The following is a 26,733-nucleotide window of genomic DNA, read 5'->3' as shown; positions in this document are numbered from 1 at the left end:
CTCGGGTGCACTCTACAAATTAGCATAACATAATTATACTGCTTTATATATGATTTGGTATAGCCACCTTCACAAAATGCCGCCATTACTTAATTTGAAATAATATGAGGGGAGGTAAACCCTTATTTCAGTTCCTCTCTTTTTTTTCTCTTGAAATTTCTTTATTGCAACAACATACAGAGGCAGTGAAATATGGCAAAACGAAGATGTGATAGTCCAACATTTCTCTAATCAAATAAAACGTATCATGTCCAGTACAACAGATATTTCCGCATCCACAGTCGTGTTAGTAGTCCAGTTATAAGTACATAGCTGCTTACTCCCCACTGAATAATATCTAAAGATTGCAGATATTATAAACCCTCCACCTGTCATCAATAATCAATTTGCCATGTTCTCTCAAGCAGTTCTCCAGTATGCTAATCGCCTGACGCTATTCCTGCCCCCTTCGATAGATTGTGTGTCTTTCTCTGCTTGCTGTCGGGGATAGTCTCTTAAAGGTTGCCAAATGTCTTTGGGGCGGGATGTAGGTGGCAGTAGGCTTGCGTATAAGTCATTGGTGGTGTCACAGTAGGACATGCTCTTGAGCCATAGATTAACTGTAGGTTTTTGAGTGCCCCAGTGGAGCACTAATTCCTGCTGTGCTAGAAGCATTGCAATTGCTACAAATCTGCGTTTACCTTTGGGTAGTGTATCTGTTTAGCCCATCAATGCTAGCAAGGGTGAGGGTTTCAGTTGCGTCCGGTCATTCATTGGAGTATGTCATGTACCTCCTGCCAGTAAGCGCTAATCGCACTACAGGTCCAAATCATGTGTATAAACGTAGCAGCCTGTATGTTTCATTTGGGGAAATGGTAAAATAGGTGCTAATTGATTATAACCCTCTGATGCCGCATAACATAGGCCTGTCGAAGTACCTTAACATGTAGAAGTTTGTGCCTGAAGTTGCAGGACACTAGCTTAATTTATTTGCAACACCCCTTCCATTCCTTATCGGTGATAGGCTATCCCATGTCGGTTGTCCATGCATTTCAAATCTTGGCATCATGTTGTAGTAGTGCAAGGCACGCCCTGTATAATCTGGAAGTGAGATGCTCCCCTGTTTCAGTTCCACTCTTCGTTTTATTTGTTAAATGAATGCTAGTACACAGTTAAGGACCGTGTTATTAAAAATGCATAAATTATACCTTTTTTGTAGATTTAATTTCTTTATGGCTCATCCTATGTGTTTGTATTTCATTAGTTGTTTGTAAAAACATTCTTATATACAGAAATGGCTTCTTTGGTTTCTGAGCATCTGTTTCAAATTATGTTTTTCTGGTTGTTGCAAGGCGAGCCTCACTGCCTAGACTGAACAGTAGATTGGACATACATGTCTACATAAAAATGTGTAAAGTATATTTTACAATTCCTTAATGCTTAATTAATTAATGATTGTACTTTTTCTCATTCTTAAAGGTCATCGGATGAGTATATCAGTCATGTTTATCATCTTCTCATTACCCAGTTGAACGAGGAGCATGCAGAAATCCGCTTCTCTGCTTTTCAGATTGTGGATGAATTGTTCAGTCGGTCACATCAGTTTCGGACGTTGGTAATTTCTAACTTCCAGGAATTCTTAGAGCTCACTGTAGAAACGGACTATGACCAGCCGCTTCCACCACCAAAGGAAGTGGCTCAAAAGTTGAAGAAAATGGCAATTAGGGCGGTTCAGGAATGGCATGAAAAATATGGAGAGGCCTACAAGAAATTATCGTTGGGCTATCACTTTTTAAAGCAGAACAAAAAGGTAATGTGTCTAATTTCTAACATATTTCTTTGGTTCATCAGATTACTCAAAGTTGAGAAACATGCAGTGTACATTATTCTTACTTCGGATGCTTTCTAAAGTAGGATATACTTAAAGAATCAACTTTATACATTTGAGACGAGTTGTCATCAGCATGCTTTCTATGCCAAAAAAGGTCACTGCCAAGCATGGTTACAGAAAACTCTAGTACTATCTTCCCCTATGTGAGAATAGATATGGCTTTAATTTAAATACTGTCTCTGATTTACAGATTAATAGACAAGATCAGTAAATTTAGCTCACTGAATAATCTACCTTTTGAAGCCGCATGGTTTCGGATTTTCCTGAGTTCTTCCTTTTTGTTTGCCATGGTCACCTTCAATATTATTTAGGTCAAGCCTAAACAGCGCGTGCACTGTTAGGCATTCTGTTGTCTGTACTTTGTGGGATCTGTCTCCTCCCATGCTTTTGTGTGGCTTATATATGTGTCATTTAAAGATCGTAGCCTGAAAATGACTACTGGTGGGTACATGTGCCACCTTTTTTCGCAAGTACACTCCCATTGAGTATTGCCTCGGGAGCGAGCAGGGGCGTGCAGGCGGCTTGTTTTGAAAGCAGCAAGGCACACAGATCTTTATTTTTTTCAGCCATGTATAATGTATTAATTTCAGCAGTGAAGCGGGATGGTGGAAACCGAGATTACAGATGCCGGAAACATTGCCTAGCATATTTACATGTGTTGGAAGTTCGATTTACAGAAGGCAGTAGATTAGACTACATGCAACCATTTATGAACTTAATAAACTCGGTATTGAGTACTTACTAAAAATAGTAATTAACTGTTCTGTATCCAATGGTTTACGAGCCATTGCCTTAGCGATGCTGTGCGATGTACCCGAATTGCATACGTTATTTTCCAACACCCGTGGTGTGTAGCTAAACAAATCAACTTCTACCCAGCCACAGACTATTATGAAACACCCCCTTCCACATTGAGGCTTCAAAGTATATATTTTAGCACAGCGTTTTAGGACAACTTCAGTTTTCTGTCTCAATGCTGGCTTCAAAGTGTTCAATATTGCAGTTTGGAGGAAGTGCCTTTGTCAAGTTTTCAGTTGTGTGCTGTGTGACCGATGGTTTACATTGAATTGGCTGTAAATGTTCTGCCATTTTAACTATCATTGTTAAGAAAACACCTTGGTGTTCGTGTTTGCTACTATAAACAAAAATCCCAAGGTACTTTCTTTACCCTGACATCGCTTTTTTCTGACACATGTCCTTGTAATGAATTTGTTAGCTTTTCATGACAGTTTTCGTTTCTTAATATATGTGCTATTTAATATGCATATAAAACGATAAAATGAAGCAAATATGTACTCTGCTTAGTTCAAGTTTACAATACATATGTGCAACTCTTATTTTAGCTCCTGGGGTTTACTACCAACAGTAACTTTTAATTCTACGAAATAACACTAAAAAAACAAACATTGTTGTTTCCCGTAAAATGATAAACAATGCTCTGTCCATTTTCCGTAAACACTGTTTTACACGTACGCGGTGTTCCCCTTTATTATAACCTGTGACCACTTTTGGATTGACACTTTTAGGTTCAAAAGTACAGTTGTTATTGAGAGTTGCCTTTGTTTTCTACATTGAGTAAGGAATGTGCTTGAGGTCAAGTGTAAAGAATGTGCTTGGGGTAGGCAGGGTGTGTGCAGAGGAGAGGGGCATGAATCGCATCAAAGCACAGCATAGAGGCCTTTGCGTAATAGCTACACTCCACGCTTTTCTTCGAAATGTAAAAAGCCATTTTATTAGGACAAGGTTGCAACAGTTAACTTTATTAACAAACATAAATGCAAATATATAGCTTTTATCATAACCATACAGCTCATTCTCCCCTGCCATCCTAAAACCATCTCACCTGTTTCACTCCTCCCCTTTTACTCTGCGACCTCCTCTATATCCCCATTCTCACCTTCACTTGCCCTCCAAACATCCTCTCTTGAATTTCTTCTGTTGCTCATTGCATCCCGGGCCCCGCCATCAGTCACCTGTGTACCCTCCCCCCCGAGGGGTGGATCCACCTGTATGTGACTCGTGACCCCCTTCAAAGTACCTCCAACCAGGGATCCCCGTAGGGTGGTTACCTGCCCCTCCAACAATTCCTGTGCACCTTTCACCAGCCCTTAGTATGGGAATACGCTGAGGGCACAGCCCTACATGGGCCTTTAATGGGTCCAGCAATGCATCCACGTCTGGTGGAGCAACGGATGGAAGTGTTAGACAGAGGTCCAACATGCATTCCTATCTGCAGAACAAGCAGCGGAGGACAGGCAAAACACAGTCAATCCAGACTGGTCGAAAAGATAGGAACCAAGGCTCGCTTAGCTCCCGAAGTCGAGGTGTGCCAAGGTGGAGTACCATGCGATCACGGTAACATCGCTCCAAGAGCGCTTTTTCCATTTCCTTGGTGACTGGGACGTCCATTGTGTAGTAAAAATATAAAAATCAAGATAACCACTATCAGTAGCAGGATCTGCGGAAGCCCTCCTAAAATGCTTCCAAATAATAGAGTGTATGAAATCTGGAATCACTCTGAAGACTGTCTGAAAGGCGCCTAACAGTCTAGAACATATGGTACTACACACTTCGTATCAGACTTGTTAGAGGTACATTGTACCATTTTTCCGAAATGGAAAGGGCAATTCGTTCTTACGAGTGCCTGTGTCTCAGCTGAGACCCTTGCAACCTGAAGATCAAAAGTCTCTCGGGTTGAGGTCAAGGGCACATCTTTCTGTAAAATCATGACTTTCATTCAGCTCAGTGTATCAAACCGTGTAAACATTCAACAAAGGCCATAACGGAGCCCCCATGACTGTGTGGGTCAAAAGAAACAATACTTGCATACAACTAGTAACCCTGGAACTTAGTGACAAGATATGCGATGCCTGGAACCCTCCCACAACAACCTTGATCATTCTACATTAAGTAACTCCCATTTGAGAGCAGCCTGAACACTGGATTAATCACGGCAGCTAGGGAACTCTTCAAATGACCGGATAAATTAGCTACTGAACCGTTATAGGGCCCGTGAAGCATAATATTCTGGCAAATGAGATATCCACTCAAAGAATTCTCGCAGTCTGTACAGCTGAGAAACACTTCAGTGTCCCCGTTCCTGCATCTAAATCTATGCAGTAGTTCCCAAGATTCATGGATGAATTCTCTACCCATTGCTTCATGCCGGTCTAGCAGGCGGTGTTCTAGGCAATACTGAAACTGGAAAGTTGTTACTGGCAATGTTATATGGCCATGAATTAACCATTCTGTGGACGGTGCCTCTGCCACAGTAAAAGGTAATTGGTCTAATTTCTCAATGCGCAGCATTGTTATGTTATGCTATGTTATTAAGGTATGTATTGAGCGCACTATCACTGGTTAGTTTCTTGGCGCTGAGATGAACCGTAACATGGACCTGGGTGAGGAATGGAGAGCTAATTAAAATGCTTGTCTGAATAGCCAGGTCTTCAACGCTTTCCGGAAAGAGAGGAGATCTTGGCAGTTCCGGATCTCCAAGGGAAAGGTGTTCCACAGGCAGGGGGCAAGTGTTGCAAACCTACGGCCACCAGCACGTTTGAGTTTGAAAGGGAAGGTCTGGAGGAGGCCCTGGTGGAGAGAGCGGAGGTTGCGAGATGGAACGTATCTGGTGATTAGTTGGTCAACGAATTTAGGGCTTTTGCCGTACAGGGACTTAAAGATCATGCAACCTGCTTTAAAAGCTCAGCATTGAGTGACCGGAAGCCAGTGCAGTTTATTGAGTAGGGGAGTAGCTGCATGCCATCTTGGTTGCTTCAGAATCAGCCTTGCGGCATAGTTCTGGACCATCTGGAGACGTTTAAGTAGATAGTTGGACAGGCCCAGGTAGATGGCATTCGCGTAATCCAGATGGAACAGAACAGTGGCGATCACAACCTGGGTGGTTGCCTCCGACGTTAGTAGCCGCCGGACCTTCCGAATTTTTTTTAGCTGAAAGAAGCATTTAGACACCACCTGGCCCACTTGTGCCTTTAATGAGAGGTCGCAATCCACGATGACTCCAAGCGTTTTGGCCGATGGTGAAGGTGGCGGGGCTTGACCCAGATCCGATGGCCAATAATGGGGGCCCCAATACTTGGCGCTGTCCCAGGTTAGGACCAATTCGTTTTTTCCTGGATTTAATTTCAGCTGGTTTTGGTCCATCCAGGATTTAATGAACCTCATGGTTGACTGGAAGTGAAGGATGGAGTTTTCAGAATTATCGATGGTAAAGAGTAGCTGTAAATCATCAGCATAATTGAAAACTCTCACCTGTTTGTCTCGAAGGGATTGAATAAGAGGAGTATGTATATATTGAAGAGGTGAGGTGACAGGGAGGAGCACTGTGGCACTCCACATATGATGGACTGTTTAACGCCGGCTAGGTCTCCCAGGCGAACCGCTTGAGAGCGGTTCTCCAAGAAGGACCTCAACCAGCCGGCCGCCATGCCCCGTATGCCGGCCTGTCCGACACGGTCGACCAAGATGTTGTGGTCGACCGTGTCGAACGCGGCCGACAGGTCTAGGAGCACCAAGGCCTGGGGGGAGCGTCTATCGGCACAGTCCCGCAGCGTGTCCAAAACTGTGGTGACCACTGCCTCTGTTGAGTGTGCTGGCCGGAATCCAGCCTGGTGGGGATCGAAACAAGCGGATTCCTCCAGAAAATTAGATAGGCATTTAGCCACGTGTGCCTCCAGGACTTTTGCCAGGTAGGGCAGTAAGGAAATGGGCCGGTAGTTCGCCTTACAAGCTGGGTCAGCCCCAGGTTTTTTCAAAAGAGGTATAACCGTGGCTTCTTTAAAAGCTGATGGAACTATGCCCGAAGTAAGGGAGTCATTTAAAAGTGTAAGGACAGGGACCGGGTAGGTGGAGAAGCACTCTTTTAGGATGCGGGGGGGGCAGATGTCTGATGGGGAGCCGGATTTAACTCTTGTCAGTAGTTCCGAGAGCTGGACCTGAGTTATAGGCGAAAAATTAGTAAGGGTGGCAGTGCTGGTCTTAATTGTCATACCGGTCGTGATTGGGGACACAGGTTGAGGAATGCTAGCTTTAATGTCTGCAATTTTGTCACTGAAGTAGATGTTAAGTGAATCACAAAGAGGCTGGGTAGGAATTACCTTGGGGCGAACATTGTCCAAATTCGTCAGTTCATTAAAGATAGAGAAAATATCCTTAGATTTGTTTGAAGAATCTAGGATTCGGGAAGAAAAGTAATCCGCCTTTGCTGCGGAGATGGCATTCATGTAGTCCTTTCTAGTCCTTATGTATTTAGTTTTTAGCTCAGGGTCGTATTCGCGGCGCCAGAGGTGTTCTAAATGCCGCAGGGCCAATTTCCTAGATTTCAGGTCAGAGGAGAACCATCTATTGGCATCGGCGCAACGTGGCAGTCTAATTCTTTAGTACGGGGCATGGAGATTGCTAGCCGCTTGTAGCCAGCCTGTAAGAGTGGGTCCTGAGGAGTTTATATCGCTGTCCAGGGGAGGGATGGCATTAGCTAGTGACTGTAAAAAAGCGGTTTTGTCCATTGCGTTCCAATTTCTAGCTAGCCCGCCGGCAATTGGCGCGGTGGTCCTAGTGGGGGTGATACATACTTTAAATTTAAGAATTAGGTGGTCTGACCAAAGGCATAGCAAGATTATCGGGGTTGTTACACATGTGGTGTTAGACCACACCTGATCTAGGATGTGACCCTTGCAGTGGGTAGGAGAAAGCACTAGTTGATTAAAATTTAAATTGGACATAAGGTCAGTCAGTTCGGCCGATTGAGGGCCCTCCGAGGGATCTTTGTACCAGTAGTTTAGATCGCCTACTAGGAAGATCCTGGCATGATCGCGTGCCAGATTAGCAACTTGGTCGCTTAGGGCCATAGGGAACGATGGCATCGAGGTACGGGGTCTGTACAAGAGGACACATGCTATTGTCATGTGGGGAGTGGCAATTTTTAACACTAGGTTGTCTGTGTTTTCTAACGTCAGACAGGTAAGGGTGGTGACAGCCAGACTAGAGCGAATAATTGCCGCAACTCCTCCCCCCCCCCCCTTTCCCCGTGATACGGTCTGCCTGAATGATATAGTAGTTAGGTGGCAGAGCCGCAATTATGTCGGGTGCGGAGGCAGGAGTTAGCCACGTTTCTGTAAGTAAAAGAATGTCTGGTTTCTCCGTGTCTAGCAACAGAAAAATGTCCATCTGGTGCTTGACAAGGGAGCGAGTGTTTAAATAAAAAATAGTAAGCGACTGGAGGGGTAGGTCAGACTGTACCTGGTTGTTTGCAGGGGTGGTCAGGTGACATCCCTGACGCAGAGTGCCATACTTGCAGAGCCAGCTCAGTGTTTCCCTTGATAAGTGTCCCTGAGCTTTGTTATTGCACTCCAAAAGGTCGGCCCTGGGGTAGTGAAGAGGTCGGGCGGTATGGTATGCCCCTGGACCCGGCTGGTCGCGGACGGGCGCAGACGGGCTTGTCTTTGGCGCGCCGTCGACGCGCCCGATTCGCTTCCGGGGGGGTTTCATTTTATGGCCGTAGAGGTGGGAGGGGCCGAGCACTGTGCCGCTCGCCTGCTCCTCACCTAAGATGGTGTCTTACGCTCTAAACCCAGCAGCGCCTAGTCGGCTGCAATGGGGCGAGCAGAATTAGTGGGCGGGAACAGAAGCAGTTAGAATGTGTGCCCAGAGTGAGCGATCGGTAAGTGAAACACAAATACACTTTTAAAAAGTAGTCTTTTAAAAGCAATACGAAGTACACAATTACACTGTAAAAATAAGTTTTTTAAAAGCAGTTAGTCAGCTCTCTCACACAGCAGTCCCGGCTTCCGCCTCAGGACCCAACACCCGCGAGCACACTGTCAATCGTATTTCGCATCCCTTTGTGTCATTGCTATCTGCTTTGTAGTCAAATTATATGCAGATTATAGACAGGGCACTTAACCAGAGCGCAATGATTGCACAATCAATGCAATGATTGTAGAGTCCAGCTTAATGATGCAATAGAATGTAACTGTGATTGTCCATGTTGTAAGATGGACAGATCCTGTTCCATTGTATCTAAAGCAGAAGATACAATTTTGCCCAGTGAATAAATCCTGGATGTTAGTGTGGTCATGCCATTGTCAACCACAGGCAAAGCCTTTTCTAAGTTAATTCTGTCAATTTCACGCAATCTCTCCACAGCTTCCTGTTGAGAGATTTGCCAAATTTCATTATAAACAGTGTATAGGAAGCGTTACTGACGTGGATTTCGGGGACCTAATAAAAAATCCCTAAGATCCATGTCATGTGAGAGTAAGAACAAGTGTTGGTTCACCTGGGACAGTGTCGAGGTTCTTAGCCAATCTAGGCATAACTTCCTAACATTGTATGATGTCAACACCCCCGGATGTTCTCATTGTACATAGCGTAAGTCAGGCCTATGGATACTAAACCCTTCGGTGGTACCCCTGAATCTTGACTGACACCTATTTTTGTCGATATGCCAAACTAACCATCCCTTCCAATTGGGGTCTGTTGAATTGTATGACACTTCATGCACGATGTCATTGAGTGCACCTTCACCATTTTCTGTATAGTTCTACCATCCCTCCAGGTGTGAAAGTGAGGGAATACGAGGTGTGTTCAAGTCCTTAATCTTGGCTAACCCAAAACAGGAAGTCTGTTGCACAGTATTGTTCAGGAAAATCATCTGTTGTGGTATGAAGCATGATCTAAATAGTGCCTCAGTCCCCGGAACCTGCCATTCCTCAGTACGCCAGCATGATTTTATGTCTATAATGTTTTTCCATAAGTTGAAACCCTGTTCAGACAGTCGGACAATAAAGGATGCATAGTATATCTGTTTCGTGTTAGTGAGCATACTTTCATCGCAGATGTAGGTGCAAGCATATGATAATATGAGCGTGGATCTGATGTATGAAACCCAGAAAAATAAGCAAACTTTTGTGCAAACGTTTGTTAACTACCTTTCGGTGGTGTTGGGCAATGTACCCATCGGTGGTATGTGAAAACATTACATGGTGCACTTGTTTTATGCAGAAATGGATGACCTTAATGTTGGTAACAGTACATGGTATCAAAATCATCAGACATTTCATTTTTTGTAAATGCTGCAAATAGTTCTAAATCAGACAACATGCTATTAACCGTTTCAAAATCCCAATCGTCGGAGTATGTACTGGAGGTGATGATATAATTTAAAGGAATTTTGAAAATATATGGTATTTTTAAAAGTTCAGAGGGACCAAATACATCATATGAAACTCTGTTCCAAACTATTCCGTCAGGAACTGGAACCGTTGTAATGTTCAGATAAGGCAGGTCTCTTTGTTCACGATGAGATGTACATATTTCAGTACCAAGTTCACATGTGATACTGCAGAGCGTTCTGGGAGATAGTGTTCATTCACAAGCAAGAAAAAGACAGTCACTCAACCTATCCAGAATAGTAGTAACAGTATTCCAGTTATTATCCAGAGCTGTAGCCTTTTTTTCAGTGATTTCATTGTTATTTTTTTCTTAATACTGGCATGCATCAAATACGTTTTATCAAATGATTACATTATGCTTTAAGACAATAATATTCAAATTTGCCCTTAAAAATTGCACAATAGTTAAGCAACTGTCACCATTTGTTTTCAAGTTGCAAATAGTTTTAGGTTCATTTTATTTTGAATGCAAATCTAGCCTTTATACAATCAAGGCAAATTTGGGGAGCATTCTAACCACCTTTTTATATTTTCTAAGAACATTAATTCCAAGATTAAAGACTTTGTATTACTGAATCATACATACAGTTTTGAACATCTTTACAGATATGCATGCGCAACTTGCATTAGCAACACACAATCCTGTTTCCCTTAGCCATACTCTGGCACTGTAGAGCAGCAGCCAAAGTGTAGGTGGTGTGTGGTGGGTTAAGCCAATTTGACTAGAGAAAGTGAATAAAATGACCATGAAGACTTGTTGTCCATGACCCCAAATAATCTGCCCTGTGCTGCAGGCAGTAGGAATGCCTTCTTAGCTGTGTTGTAACTCTGATTATGCAAACAGCACAAGAGGTTAGAAGTATGTGTGGGCCTTGTGACCTTAACCTCTATGAAAAGTTCTGTATCAACCCATACAGAGGTGTTCTGTCACCAGGATAAACGGAGACCAAGAAAAATAGCTGACCAGTGCTTCAGAAGACCATAACATAAGGGGACTTGCAGAGGACCAGAACCAGAAGTCCATTGAGCCAAACCTAGAGGCCCCACATAAACAAGCATTGGCAAAGCCAATAGAATTTTGCGTTACCTGCAAGAGACTGGTTTGAGTTGAAAAGGTTTTAGTTATAATAGTTTCTGAGCAAACCAGTCCCCCTGTATTTAAGGAGATTTTTTAACACAAAATGTCCATTGCCATAAACAAATTATGACATTACAAATAATGCAAAACTTTGAGACATTTTTCGAATTTTGCCTAATCTGAAATCCTCAAATTTTGCTAGCATAATTAGAATTTCTTCTCTAAGGGAGACTGTAGGCTTTCTAAGATAACTTACAATGTAACCGTTTACCAGGTTTTACATCTTGGAGTAAATTTGTATAGATGATGTATTTAATTGTATTGTATTGCATTTATATAGCGCTTACTACCCCTGACGAGGCGTCTAATAACTTTTTCGGTGAGTAACGCGCTAATCCGGGACCCATAAAAGATTAGTGTTGAATTAGTATAGTGAAATATGAAAGTAATTTAAGTGGTGAATTGGTTAGTCAGTTATTTGGATTCGGAAGGATAGTGGAAGGATAGAAGAGAAAAAAAGGTTTGTATTTTATATAGCGCTTGTTACCCCTGATGGGATGTGAAGCATCTTTTCTTTGGGCAGTAGCACGCTACTCACTTGGAGTGAGAAGGATAGTGGAGGGATAGAAGGGGGAGAAAGGTTTGCATTCATATAGCGCTTGTTACCCCTGAAGGGGTGTTGAAGCTCTTTTCTGGTGAGTAGTACGCTACTCCGGAACCCATAAAAGTAATTTGAGGGGTGGATGTTATTAAGTTATTTCCCTAGAAAAGGGTAGCAGCAGGGGAGAAGAGGGAAAAAGGTTTGTATTTATATAGCGCTTGTAACCCTGATGGGTGTTGAAGCGCTTTATTGGCGAGTAGCACGCTACTCCAGAACCCATAAAGGATTAGTGTTGAAAATTAGTATAGTGAAATAGTAAAGTAGTTTGAGTGGTGGATGTGTTATTCGGTTGGATAGAGAAAGGTAGTAGAGGGATAAAAGAGGCAAAAAAGGTTTGTATTTATATAATACTTGCTTACCTCTGAGGTTTTGAAGCACTTTTTTGACGAGTTGCAAGCTACTCTGGGACCCATAAAGGATTAGTGGCGAATTAGTATAGTGGGATATGAAATTTGAGAAGTTAACATGTTAGTCTGTTATTTTGATTGACAATGATAGTGAAGGGATAGCAGAGAGAAGAATTTGGAGGTCATAGCAGTAGGAGGAGGCTTTTGGAGGAGTAAAAAGAGGTCGTGGAGGGGAATAGTCAGAGGGAAGAGTGTAGAAAGGTTTGTTTTTGGGATCGGTATAGTAGAAGAGGTATCAGATGATGCATGGAGGGGTAGAGTAAGGGAGAGTCTAGAAAGGGTTATTTTGGGGATCATAGTAGTGGTATGGGGTTTGGGATAAATGAGAGTGGGTGTAGGGGATATATTGATAGATGTATAAGGTGAGAAATAGGGTAGTGCATTGGAAAGAGTAGTAGAAAGAAGTTTGAGATGAGTCAGAAAGTTGGGTTAGAAGATATATTGAGAGAAGTCTAGGGTGAGAAATAGGGTAGTGCATTGGATATGCTGAATTAGAAGACAGTGCTAGATAATTAGATCCATAAGTACATTGAAATTATATAGATGCATAAAGGAGGTAGATATGTAGATTAAAGATATTGATAGAGGTATAGGATGAGGAATAGGGTAGTGCATTGGATATGCTTTTCAGGAGAAAAGTAACAAACACACAGATCCAAGTACATGGAAGGTACATAGATGCACAATGGAAGAAGTACATGTAGACCAAAGATGCACTAGATAAACTCCGGTTTTCAAGTGTTATTGTACTTTAATCTTCTTTTTTTAACACAATTATTCTACATGTTTATACAAAGCAATACACAAAGATAGCTACATATCTATAGTAAAAATAAATGATTATATACAGAGGGATATGCTGTACATTTTTGCTTGCGTATGGTGCTTATGTAAGGAATAGCCAATTCTTGAACATTTTTCTAAAGACCAGGTGGCTGTCCGTGTGTCTTATGTTGGGGGGGGGGGTGGTGGTAAAGAGTCCTTAGTTTGGCTGTTTGAACAGAGAAGGATGTGCCACCCATGTTTTTTTCTTATATCTTTGGATTTTGAGGCGAGGTGCAAATTTAGAACGGAGGTTCCTTTGTTGAATGTGTTGGGTGATTTTATTCCTGATGAAGAGCGATCCCATTCCATGTATTGCTTTGTGGGTGATACAAAGCAACTTGAACGTGGATCTTCTGGCAACCGGTAACAAATGCAGGGCTTTCAAGGCAGGTGAGATGTGGTCTTGGGGTTTGATATGCAAGAGTAGTCTGGCAGCCGAGTTCTGAATCCATTGTAGTCTTCATGGTCTTTAAAGGTGATCCATGGTAGAGGCCATTGGCGTAATCGAGTTTGGACAGAACAAGGAAGATGGTAGCTTGGACCTTGTGTGGAAATCCCAAATGATGGAAAATTCGTTGCAGCAGTTTTTTATAGTGACAAAGCTTGATCTTGCTAGTTTGTCCACTTGGGCATTCATCGACAGCTTGGAGTCCATGGTCATTCCGAAGTTTCTCACTTCCTTCTATACTTTGGGTGGTGAACCCAGTTCATCAGGCCAAGCGGGTCATAATGTTTCCAATGGCCACACGTGAGTATTTCCGTTTTGGAAGCATTCAATTTAAGGTGGCTCCAAGTCATCCACAGATCCACGGCTCTGAAACAACTGAAAATTGGGGAGTTTCCAATGTTTTTGTGGCATTCCAGTAGAAGGAGTATTTGTATGTCATCTGCATAGTTATGGCATGTGAGGTGAAATTGATTTATCAGTACAGGTAATGACATCTTGTAGATGTTGAAAAGCATGGATGAGATAATCGAGCCTTGAGAGACCCCTGCTTTTGTGGAGTATGGTTTGGATGAGAAAGGTGGGGTATGGATGACAGTAGTTCTGTTTCGAAGGTAGGTCGCGATCCAGTCTAGAGCAGTCCCCTCTATGCCGGCTTCTTAGAGTCTTTGTTTCAGAGTTTCAGTGTTTTATCTATGTTTTTGTTTTGTTTATTTTATTTATTTAAAATAAAAATACATGTCTGTGATGCACATACCATGGCTAGTTTGACGTGTTGACAGATTTTTAATGCAGTTTTTCCTAGCAGAAACCTACATGCCTAATCGATATTGAATCTAGAATTACTAAAGTTCATAGTGACTCATTTTGAACACAAGTTTAGCTGCACATTTGCCTCTTTTTTCGCAATGCATTGTAAGATTAATATTTTGGTGTATGCCCTTGTTTTGTCAGTTGGAACTAGAATATTCATAGGTTTTTATGCTCACTTTGTTTCTTTCCTTTTTATTGTGTGTCCTACTTGGTAATCATTAATATTCTTTATTGCCTATTGAGTCAAATTGACATCAGACTTTGATGCATTTTGCACTCTGTTATTTCTTGGATACCAATGGTATGTAAAGGAAGGTGCTGGTGTCCATTAGTCTAACTTGTATGTGACTGGTGTTTTAATTACAAATTACTTTTATTAAGAACCAGTAAGAGTTTGTGAGACAGAGTTATCCCACCTTCGAAATAAGTTCTTTTTTTTATGTACATTTTTGTCTAAAATTCTCATTTAATGTAATATAGTATGTAAGTAATTTCCAATTTCCTTAACACATTTATTTTGGGATTCATTTATGTTTTATACCTGCTAAGTGTGTTTGCAAATTTCTCTTCCTTGATAAACAATCTTTGCAGACACTCTTACAATTTGAAATTCTTCATTGTCATTTATTTTCTCTTGGTACTTTGTTTTTTGTTTCATGTTTCTCATTTTGTTCCCCCTCAGGTGGATTTTCATGATGTGAGAAGCAAAACTTTAGCTGAAAGGAAACAGGAGGAGGAGAAGCAAAAGCGACTAGAAAATATTTTTAAGGAAAAAGTAAAAAATGCTGAAAAAGAAATACAAGGCAAGGGTTAAACATTGCTTGTGGGGAAAAACAAAATGAAATGCCATTATCTGTTGTACTTTTGATGTATCACTCTATAAATACGCTCTTTAGAGACCTTTTGCTAATTGTGTGAAATATCTTCTGTAAAGGACAACCATCTGTACAAATTTAAATCAAATAATATATATTTATATTAAGAAAAAAATTGTTTTGTGTAAATAGTGTATCTGTCATAAAACGAATGTTATAATAGTAAATATTAAGGAGCCAATGCAAAGCAAATTCATAAAACAAACATTACAGTAGTGTTAGGAATTTTGAGAAATAACAATTAATATTTGGTGTTTCACTGAAACTCCCTTTGGCTCACTGAAACTCCCTTTGGCACACACTTAAATTGTCTTCTTGGATTCTGCTTGGTTATTTCTCATTGCTAATGTATGCATTCACAAAGCACATAGAATAAAGTGTTAATGAAAGGGACAGGACGCGTATTTCCTAAAGTAGCAAGTAGCATAAACTTATTTAAAACAACTCCATATTTAAACCTCATGCAGAGGTTCATTTATGACAACTGTTTATCATTTTGCAGAAAGAACAGAAGACATCCAAGCAAGTCTGACTGAAATGAAAAATGGGTTCAAGCTCTTAATGCCAGATCCACTTGAGTTTTCTGTGAACAATGTTGAAATGGAGAATGTGGATACTGCAAAGGATGTCCCCATGCCTTTTACATTTGCTTGCACTCAACAGGGCCCAAAAAGCACTGATGATGAACAACCCTGTTGTAGCAAAGATCTATGTTTTGTTCCATCCGACAAAAGTGTTGGTGAAAGCAAGCCTTTAAATCAAGAAGAAGGACACACATCTAAAACAAAAGAGAACCATGATAACAATTCGGACTCTGAGTGTGAAGCAGCAGTTGAGGAATCCTTTATTAGAGATCATGGCCTTGGATCCCATACTTATAACCTCAGCGTTGATATTTGTACAGGTAATTTGCTCAGTATACAACTTTGTTTGTTTGCTGACGTTTTTTGAACTTGTATTTGATAACTTATATTATACACCATTTCACTTATTTGTTTCTTGTGTGTTTAAAACAAGTGTTTATATTGAATCCCCTTTATTATGGCTATGGTGGTTATTTCAGCTACACTTTGGTAGTGTGAATTGTAGTGTTTTTGAAACCTTTTTTACATTGATAAGAGTCTGGAAGTGGTTAGTATTCATGGACAGTTTGCTTCACAGTCTTGGCTTGTAGATGCATCTCACTCAACTCCCTATATATTTGACTTTCATTAAGTTAGAGTTGTAGCAGCTGGTAGTTTGTAGAGACTGGTGTGTAGTGGTTGTGATTTTGTTGCAAAGTTAGAATGTGCATGTCCGGAATTTCAGTGTGAGGTAGAAGACTTTGAAGTTCGTTTTGTGTCTCATCGTAGTGAGTACATTTGTCTTAGTGTTGTCTTTTCTATGCTAATAACTTGTCGTGAAGGTTAGTTTTGAGATCTAGTTACAAAGTCTGGAAAGATGATCTTTCATTTAAAAAAACAAACTATTGTTTACAATAGATACTACTGTGGTGTGTAGTTCTGTGGTAAACTTCAGGGGTGTTGTCTTGGATTTCTCCGATAGAAGCTGGTGCATATGTTTACAGGGCTTATTTATTTATTTTTTTACTTTTATTTTTGATTCACCAGGCAGCAGTATATACATACACCAACAATATAGTCTCAGATACAACATCTCGTCTCTGTACAATCTTACATTATATAAACCAGTAATAATCCTAAGGCAGTGATTCAGCATGTCGACATATACGTTTTTTGGTGGGCCTCGTATTACATTTTCCCGATCTGTAGCTTGGTTTACAAGTGCGTCACCTATTACAGCGCCTCCCAAATCCTCCCCATTGTCCGATGATCCAGCCTCTGATTTTTTCTGTAAGTATTCCATAAGGGGCTGCCAAAAATCTTTCGGCCTAGATGCCTGTGGCAATTCTACTTCGTAGGTTCCCAGTGTTTCCTTGCAATATACCATATCAGACACTCACTCCTTAAACCTAGGCGGGCGCTTACTGCCCCACTTAATAGCTATGCGTCTTTTTGCCAGGAGGAGCGCCACTGCCAGCAGTTTGCGCCGCCTAGTCAGTTTGAGCCTATAAGCGCCTAGAAGACATGTCATGGGTGTGTTGGGGATGGGGTCTGCCAACATCCGAGCCAGTACTTCCACCACCTCATGCCAATACGTTTCCAGTACAGGGCATGCCCACGCCGTGTGTAGGAAGTCAGTCTTAGGGGCGGCGCATCTCTTGCATTTATCATCTGCTCGAAGCCCATATCTATACATTTTATCTGGTGTGTAATATGTCTGATTTAGAAAGCGAAAGTGTATAATGCGCAGATTGCAGTTCGGCGTAAGTAGATGCAACTGTGTACAGCTGTAGTTCCATTCCTCCTCAGATATAGGGGCCCCAAGTGCCTCCTCCCACTGTGCCACTGCCCTATTTGTGTCTGTATATTGCTCATTTTGTGATGTTGTGTATCATTTTGTGACCAGTGCTGCCCTGGTCGGCGCAGTGAGTAGCATCTGTAGTGCTTGCAATGGGATAGGTGCAGTCGGGAAATCATCATATAGTTCTCTCATTGCCGCCCGCAATCGAAAGTAGGCAAACCGTTTCAATGGCGTTTGGTGCGCACTCGGAGACGGGTCCTGGCAGGAAATGAATTTATGTGGGAATGGTGTACCCATTGTCTGAAGACCCATCTCCCCAAGAATCTTTCTCATATTCTGTTCTTGTGTTACCGACAGTTTGGGGTGATGCGCCAGTGGCAGCGCCGGTGCGTAAATTGGTAATTTACGTGCTCGCATTGCTAATAGATGCCAAGCTCTCGAGGTGCACTTGACAAGGTGTATTATGTCATTTGGGTAATTCCCTACTGGGTCTACTATGTATTGTATCAGTTTATGCGGGTGGATGCTGTCAGTCTCCACAGCTATATGCGGGATATGTGAGTGTGGCTGCGTCCAGAAGTGTGCATGATGTGCTTGTGCACAGTAGTAGTATAGTTGCAGGTCGGGGGCGGCGAAGCCTCCCTGGTAGTACGGTTTCGTGAGGACCCTCCAGCTCACCCTGGGCTGCTTTCTGGCCCACGTGAGTCTTTGCAGCGTCGTTCGCAATTTAGTAAAGAAGGCCTGTGGGAGCCAAATAGGAACATCCCAAAACAGGTAGAGGAATCGGGGCAGTACTATCATTTTTTGCAGTGCAATACGATCTGCCATTGATAGCGGCATTTTAATCCATCGTTCAATTTGGTCCTCTAGCTTGCTCACTGCCACTCCATAATTTGCTCTGATCACCGTCTCCGGATCGCGGTGTATCCAGATCCCCAGATATTTCACCGGTTCAGTACTCCATGTCAATGGATAATCTAGTTGGGGTTCTAGGGTTCCCGCCGTCAAAGGTATCACTACTGATTTGTCCCAGTTCATACTTAGACCTGAATATTGTTCAAACTTTATGTATTCCCTGATCAGCGGGTTGAGGTTCTTTTCGGGGTATCTAGTGTACAGTACCATGTCATCTGCATATAAGGATATGCTCACAGGGCGAAGACTAAATTGGAGTTCAGTTTCTGGGTGGTGTTGTCTGATTTTACATGCCAGCGGCTCCAGCGTGAGCGCAAATAGTATGGGCGACAATGGGCATCCCTGCCGTGTGCCACGGCTGATCCTGAATGGTTGGGAGGTTAGCCCATTGATACGTACTCTGGCCCTGGGTTCATCGTATAGTAATGCGATCCATTTCAAGAAGGCGGGCGTGAACCCCATCCTGGAAAGGACGGTCATCATAAAATCCCACTCAACTGAATCGAAGGCTTTCGCCGCATCAAGTATTGCACCCCCCGCCGGCAATTCTGGGTTCAGGCTGTGGTACATCGTAAATATAGTGCTATGTTTTGGGTTGTGGACCTCGTGGGTATAAATCTCGCTTGATCCGGGAGTACCAGTAGCTTAAGCAGCGGTTGTATTCTGTTCGCTATTATTTTCGTCAATATTTTTACGTCTATATTGATAAGGGACAAGGGGCGATATGATTCACAGCGTGTGGGGTCTTTGCCAGGTTTTGGAAGTGCTATTAGCAGCGCCTCTCGCAGCATGGGTGGGAGTGCACCCTCCTCATAAGCCTCCCCAAACATCTGTGCTAGTTGTGGAATCAGCAGGTCTTTGTACTCTTTATAGAACTCCCCCGGTAGCCCATTTATCCCTGGGGCCTTGTTATTAGGTAGCGAGTTGACCGCATCTTTAAATTCGTCCTCAGTAATATGGTGTCCTAGGAATTCCCTATGAGTATCTGTCAACCAGGCCAGTCCTATATCGTCTAGGTACTCGTGAATCTCGGATTGTGAGTGTTGTACCTTCGTGGTGTATAGCGCGGAGTAGTATGTTCTGAATTGATCCAGAATGGATGGGGTGTCGTATACCTGCCCTGCCTGCTCATCCTCTATTTGTGTTATTAGGGATGCTCCCTGCATTGGTTTAATTTTGTGTGACAGTGCTCGACCTGGTCAGATGTTTACATGGCTTATTTAGGTGGACATGTTAGAATTATTATCTAAGTGGACCTACAGTTCTTTTTTTCAAAATAGCTCCGGTTACACACGGGTACCTGAAGAACGGGACAAAATGCATTGGCTTGCTGATTGTAATAGGTGCTTTGGGCTAAAAAGGGATTCTTAGTCCTGAAGCCATTGCCTAGCCTATAGGTTTTAGCCTTCTAGAAATGACTGTTAGCTGGTGCTGGGGTCGCAGATCTTAAGTTAGGTTTGCGTTTCAATACAAAGGTGGCTGAATTACTTTATAGTGCCTTTTGTAGACAAAGAAGAATTGGTTGCAACACCCCCAGAGAGGCTATATTTTCCCAAAGTGGGAGAGTTATACTCACAAGGACCTGTGTTTAAAAAACATTCTATGTTTGTGTGGTACTTGCACATTGTATGAGTTTTCTAAAGTTCTGTTTGCCGCATGAATCCTTAAACATTAATGGGGTAACCAGGGGGAGAGACTGTATCATAATAATCCAAATCTGGGTGTGCATTGTTTTGCCATGCGAATTGAACAGTTGAAATTGATGTAGTGTCGGACTTTTACTTGCTTTACCATGACTGCACTCTTAACAAAGTGGTCATTCATTTTCACACCGTCATAGTACATTACACACTATCGGTTGTTAACAATACATCATATCACATAGCTGCTGAAAGTACCAAAATAGAAACACAGAACTATTTAAGCAACATTTTTTAAATTAAAAGTATTTTTATACACCTTTAATTTTCAAAATACATTCATCCTTGCTACATTGTATTGGTCGAAGATAGTTTTTCACTGTGGAATTTTGGTGTGTTTTTTAGTTCTTGTACATGGCAATGCAGGTCACTGCCCTTGGTGACTCAAGAACTCACTTGAAAGTTTGGTAACTGTTTGGCACTTAAATGGAGACATTTATTTCCAATGAACAATAGTGTTCCAATTGAATTGTGTACAATATGTGAGGGGCGAGCGCAAGATGTGTTTTAGTGCATTTGAAGTAATGTATTCATTTTGTTACTTTTTTACTTTTTAGATTTGAAGATTCATGAGACCGAAGATAACAGTGCTGTTGTAAGCAATCTCACAGATAACTTCAAACTCCTAAAGAATAAATTCTGGCCAACAGTCCAGTCATGGATAAAGGTAGGCGAATGTTATTTTTTTTAATTTACATAATTTCTTTTCAAATATACATACTTGGCACGAGAATCACATAAAACCTATACTGTTTTAAAGGCAAAACTGTATTTGACTTTATTGATTAAAACCATCAAAAGCATTTCCTACTTTTACTGACAGCATTTATTTATTTATTGGCGGATGGGTGGCTAATCCTGTGCAGTACAGAAGAATTGTGCACAACTTTCTATTCTTTCAAAAATATTGATTCCTGAAGTCGCAAGACAATTAATGATAATTGTGTAATGTACATCAGTCAAGCCTTATATTAAGTAATAAATGCTTCAAAGAAGGCAAGTATGTAAATTACATCTCCGAGTTAAAGCTACATACATTCCTTTTAGTTGCCTGGCTTTGTAAAACTGTTCCGGGAGGAGAAAAAGCATCTTCATCAAGGGAATAAGTTCTAGTGTAAAGATTAGATGTCTATCTATCTATCTATCTATCTATCTATCTATCTATCTATCTATCTATCTATCTATCTATCTATCTATCCATCTATCTATATATATTATACTTGCCTTCCTATATTTATGAAGGTAAGTTCTTGTTTATTAAAAATAAAATTGGTACAATTAATTCAAACCTTTATGTTTCAAGTGGCAGGTCAACCTGCTGTGATTAGCTGTAGGCTGTCAAGAAGTATCTCATGTTTGATGGTTTCAAAGGCTGCTAATTGTTACAGCAAGACCAAGGTGGTGATAGCATCCCTATCACAAGTGAGGCGAAGAGAAAGGAGTCCTTCCCACATCAAAGGCAAACATCTTGCTGAAAGTGTTGCCCTCACTCCTCTGTCTAAAGGAGTTTTGCAGCTCTAACCACGTACTCCAGTTGTTCAGGCTGCTGGATCCAAAGTGATGGGAAAATATGTATTGGGGCAAGTTATTAGAAAATGTACCCACCTGTCACATGCAGATGTACATCCTTATTAAGCATCCCTATCACAAGTGAGGCGAAGAGAAAGGAGTCCTTCCCACATCAAAGGCAAACATCTTGCTGAAAGTGTTGCCCTCACTCCTCTGTCTAAAGGAGTTTTGCAGCTCTAACCACGTACTCCAGTTGTTCAGGCTGCTGGATCCAAAGTGATGGGAAAATATGTATTGGGGCAAGTTATTAGAAAATGTACCCACCTGTCACATGCAGATGTACATCCTTATTAAGAACACTATAGGCTGCTTCCTCCTAATGGCCTCATTGCCCTTGTTTGGACCTGAACATGGAGAAGGTCTTGCACGCCCTAAGCGGGCAGTACATATTTAAGGTCCTGTGGAAATGCGACTGGATAAAATTGCTCTACACCGACTCAACAGAAAGGCTAGGAGTAGGCAAACTGATCTTGACGCCATTCTCAGTGAGCAGGGAAATTAGACAGGGATGTCCATTGTTATCCCTCCCCCCTCCCCCCCCCCCGCCCCGTACCCATTTATTTGCTCTAGCTGTGGAGCCAATGGAGATTAGGCTACACTTGGAGTGGCGCAAATGGTGCATTCCACTGATGAATAGAATCCATGAAGTGCAGTTGTACGCCGATCGCATATTATTGTATATTAGGATGTCCGAGCCAGTACCACTTGGATCGCTCTTACCCACAAATATTCAAGATTAATGGTTAACTGTTCAGAATCTTGCTTATTTTCTATGCACTCAGTGCCATTGGTAGAGATAGGTGGCTGTGCAATCAAATGTGAACAAACTATCTTTCGTTACTTGGGGTGTAAAGGTCTTCCATTCCAAACAGGAGCCACTTGATGGTAATCTGACAAAAGCAGTGATTCTTTTAAGGCCCCAGATAGCATTCTGGAAAACTCTAACGATGTTGGTAATGGAAAGGACTGTGTTAGCGAAGGGGGGGTCATACTCACCTGCATCCTTTGTTATTTTGCAAAGCTACCCCTGTTGCTCCCCTGGAAGGTTTTTTCAGGACTTAGATATGATGTTGGAAGATTTCATCTGGAAATGTGGCAGGTGCCAAGTGGAGTCGACTAAACTGAAGCTTGCAGTTGAGCAAGGGGGTTTAGGGGTTCCTGATTTCAAGCACTATTACATGGCTGACTAGCTTCAGTGGGGCTCCTGGTAGCTCTCAGGTCAGTCTACAGCAGGAATTGAGATCTTACGATCTCGACTGCTGGACTGTCCGCTTTGTTTTTCTCCTGATCTAAATTTGTAAGGAATAACCCCACGTGGTACAGGTGGCTTAAGGATGTTACAGGTGAAGAGATTTACTGGACATGTTACTACTAATGGACCCTCAATTCCTCAGCTGGGTAGTCAGAAGCACAGCGACTGTGTCACGGTGAGGGAACTAAGCAGCTGGGAACATGCCGGAATTTCCACTCTTCCAGGAGGTCTCATGTTCAAAGTGGACATGCTGATTGACCTGTTTGAGATCCATAGAGAGCAGTTTCTGACTTCTAGTGGACTGGTTAAGGTGCTTAGGAGAACCTACAATATCAAGGACCATGAGCTACAAACTCATGTTCTTGTCCAAGCCCTACACTATGCTCCATGGGTAATGGTCAAAGGTTAATCAGCTGACTATGCCAGGCAGTTCATTTGCATGCAGGTATATTCCTGTTGAACCGTAAAAATGAGTAGGTGAGGTAAGCAAAATGTTTATGATATGGAGTGGGGTAAGTGTATTAGATTAGCCACATAAGGTCTCCTGTAACACCAGATTCAAATACATTCACTGTAATCTGATACACCAAGTCTGTTTAACCCCAAGAAAACTCAGTAGAATATTCCGTAGGGCTAGCTCAGACTGTTCATAGTGCCACAAGCTTGGTTCAGACACATGATGCAGGGTTGACCTATAGTAACTGGGAACAAGATGTGTGTTACTAACCAATTGTCGGCCATAATCAGTTTTAACAATAGGCGCTGTGCCCTCGGTCTTCTCAGATGTGCAAAAATGTATAGAGCAGAAGGTATATTTTTGGATTTATGCTGGCTCCTGCTAAGACGGCTGTCAGGATGAAAAGGACAGTGATTCTCCTGTGCTAGCAATTAGGCTGAGAGTGGTCCTGTGATAAGCATTTGCTGAAAGTATTGCGCTCAATAGGAAAGAGTGTAGAGGGCTGAAAAAACACCCCTTAGCTCAACTGTGGGGTGATATGATTCAGACTGTGAGGAATGAAGTAAGAAAGGCCCTACGCTCCTGTGAACCTCTAGCTGTTTTTCCCTAGTTATGTGATATGATATGTTTCGACAGTCAAGATAGGTTGCATTAGTCTGTACTAGGATACACATACTGATGGTCTGGAACATGGTATCTAGTGTCAGGAAGGTAATACTTTCCTAATGTGATTTGCCTCTTGTACACTTTACACAGATTGGCCTGCTACAAAGTGATGCTATATCTGAAATGCAATATCTCACCCAAACTATTATTTGAAGTGTTTTGTAGTTTAACATCTTACTGAGAATAACCTGGTACTGTATGCTAGCTTCCTAATAGGAAATGCCATCATAACTATTTAGCACATTAATTTAATGTTTTTTATTAGCACCTGCATTTGATACTGTTTTTTTTATTCTACCATCAGAAAATCAGTGAAGTTTAAACAAAGACTTTGTTAGTATAGGAACTTTTTAGAAGCGAGAACTGGTTTGGCGTTCCTATATTTAAAGTACTTAGTAACCAAGAACCCTCTACAAGCTTGTCCAGGGTGAGTCCTAACTTGTGATTGTTTTGAGCCTTTCATCTGCTTTTGATATAATGAACTATCGAGATATTTTCATAATTTCAAACCACCCTTGCATTTGGGAAAATATGACAGAAGTTGTGTAAAAAGTTCAATCGGGTCGGGGACAATCGATATTTGCCCGGCGGTATTGCCTCTGTGACCCTCTAGTTATTTAAATCAATGAAGAGGCAGGCGCTGGAGACTGGAAAGCAGGAAACAAGGTTTTTTATTCTCTCCGGAGGAGAACACAACGAAACGGACAGAAGGTATCGTTCTGAGGTGCTCTAACTGTATTTCTGAGGCCTGGCCTCTTATACCCGCATTTATGACTTTATTGTAGATTACACATACATGTTTAAAGCTTTGATGTACGGAAAAGACATTCTCGGAACTCCACTTTGGGCCCGTTCCCACACACATTTACAGTTGAAGTCCCCACCCTAGTCACAACAGGTGATGAGCATCGCGCAGCTGGATAATCCGCCGATTCACGGAATGTGGGGAGTTTGATCGGATCTCATGGGGTGGGGGCTTTGATCAACCCGGGGATTCTTTGATGGGGGAAGCTTTCTATTGTACGGGGAGGGGCAAGGATGGTATCGGCAGAGCTGGGTGTCGGCTTGGGAACGGGGAGGACAAAACGGGCACACGGGGAAAAGGGGGGTTTGCATCTAAGGGCCGGAGATCATGAAAGGAAAGCAGGGAGGTGTCGCGCTGGGAACAGGATGAGGGCCTGGGGCAGAGCAGCGCCGAAGAGGGGTTTATGACTCAAGGCAGGTGCAAGCAGGGGGTGGTCAGCGTGCAGGCTTAGTGAAGGCAAAGGGCTATGTCAGGGGCCAGCGGCATGCAAAAGGGTTTGTTCTGATCGGGGCATCTTAAAATGGCGGGCGCGCACGACAAAAGTGTGGCATCAGGGGAAGAGGCAAGATGGCGCAGATAATGTTCACCAAAACGCACTAATTTTCCACAGTCCTCCCTTTAACATATTCAAGACATCTTGCTGGTTCATTTTCTATTCGGTTCTACTGTGGTGAGCATGAGAAAGAAAACGGTAGGAACCCTAGATGAAAAAGAGTTGTAAACAATACATTTTGAGGTTTCTAGTTTTTAGGAGGTGCACCTATTTGATAAACTTTGATAAATTTGTTCAGCAGGAAAGTCATAGGAATGAAATACAAAAACGGCGAGCAGCAAGTATATATCATAACGTGAACTGGCAGGTTAATACATATTTCAGATTCGGATTGGAGCAGGATCAATACAATGGCGGCTGGGAGAGAAATGAGGCGTAGCAAAACGGTGGTTGAGGATGTCAAATGTTCGAAGTTTTATGAGTTCTCATTGTTCTTTGTGGTCTTTCGTTGGCGCTGTTGAGCACCGGCGGTGGAGCTACAAGTCCAGCTCTGTTCTAAGTTCTGCGTTGCAGGGCACGACCCTTTCCTCGCGTTTCTGGTCGGAAAGGTCCTTTTCGCCCTGTGTCCTTTGAGGTGATTGTCAGAAAGTTCCGATGGAAGAAGAGCGTTCAAAACAGTCCATAGGGTAGGTCAGAGGAAAAAGGGGGATGGAGCAAGGCCAAATTGGGAACAAACTAGGGGAACGAGAGACTTCAAATAGGCGGGCGTGTGACGGAATTCAGAGAGCGGGGACTTGTCGACAGGCACTGGACGTCGAGCAGGGGCATCAGGTCGACCCTTTCTTTTCATGCTGTCGAAAACAGTGCCTCGTCCTGCAGCTCTTTTCAGTCGTGGTCTCGCCTTGGTTAATGTCGCAGGTGTTCCTTAGTCTGCAGTCGGGCCTCGTGCTCCCACATCCGGTCCTTCTCTCCTCCAACAGCAGTACCCTTAAACAAGTTTGAAAAGACAGTCTTTAGAAAATTTGCAGATGAAGATAATCAAAAAGTCTATTTCTCTCCCAGCTCCAGGCAAAGAATGAAAATGTCCGTTGTATTTAATGTTCACAACTGGCATATGAATGACCGGTGGCGGACCTGTTGGATTTACTATGACTTTCCTTCATAATTATTTATTACAGGCATGACAGTTCATCTGATGGTAACCCACCTTCGGGAGACAAATCTGGCAAAGATATGCCGTTTCTCTAGAGTTTCACATTTACAAAAGGGTACAGTGAGTCGTCAACATGGTACTACACAGGTATTTTGCTGAGAGACGAACATGGCTAAACATTTCCTTTCTATCGGTG

General features: G+C 42.3%; 1 protein-coding gene across 2 annotated transcripts in view; it reads left to right on the top strand.

The window, feature by feature from the left end:
- UVSSA (UV stimulated scaffold protein A) overlaps positions 1-26,733 on the top strand; it is a 262,208-nt gene that overhangs the window by 21,127 nt on the left and 214,348 nt on the right. For both annotated transcript variants that reach the window (XM_078678640.1, XM_078678639.1), the window contains exons 3-6: positions 1,459-1,789; positions 14,971-15,091; positions 15,666-16,067; positions 20,700-20,809. In XM_078678640.1, the coding sequence (XP_078534766.1) occupies positions 1,459-1,789; positions 14,971-15,091; positions 15,666-16,067; positions 20,700-20,809 (964 nt within the window). The remainder of the gene's footprint in view (positions 1-1,458; positions 1,790-14,970; positions 15,092-15,665; positions 16,068-20,699; positions 20,810-26,733) is intronic.

This window comes from Lissotriton helveticus, chromosome 2_2 (assembly GCF_964261635.1).
Source record: "Lissotriton helveticus chromosome 2_2, aLisHel1.1, whole genome shotgun sequence".
Classification (NCBI taxonomy): domain Eukaryota; kingdom Metazoa; phylum Chordata; class Amphibia; order Caudata; family Salamandridae; genus Lissotriton; species Lissotriton helveticus.
This window is presented reverse-complemented; position numbering and strand designations above follow the sequence as displayed.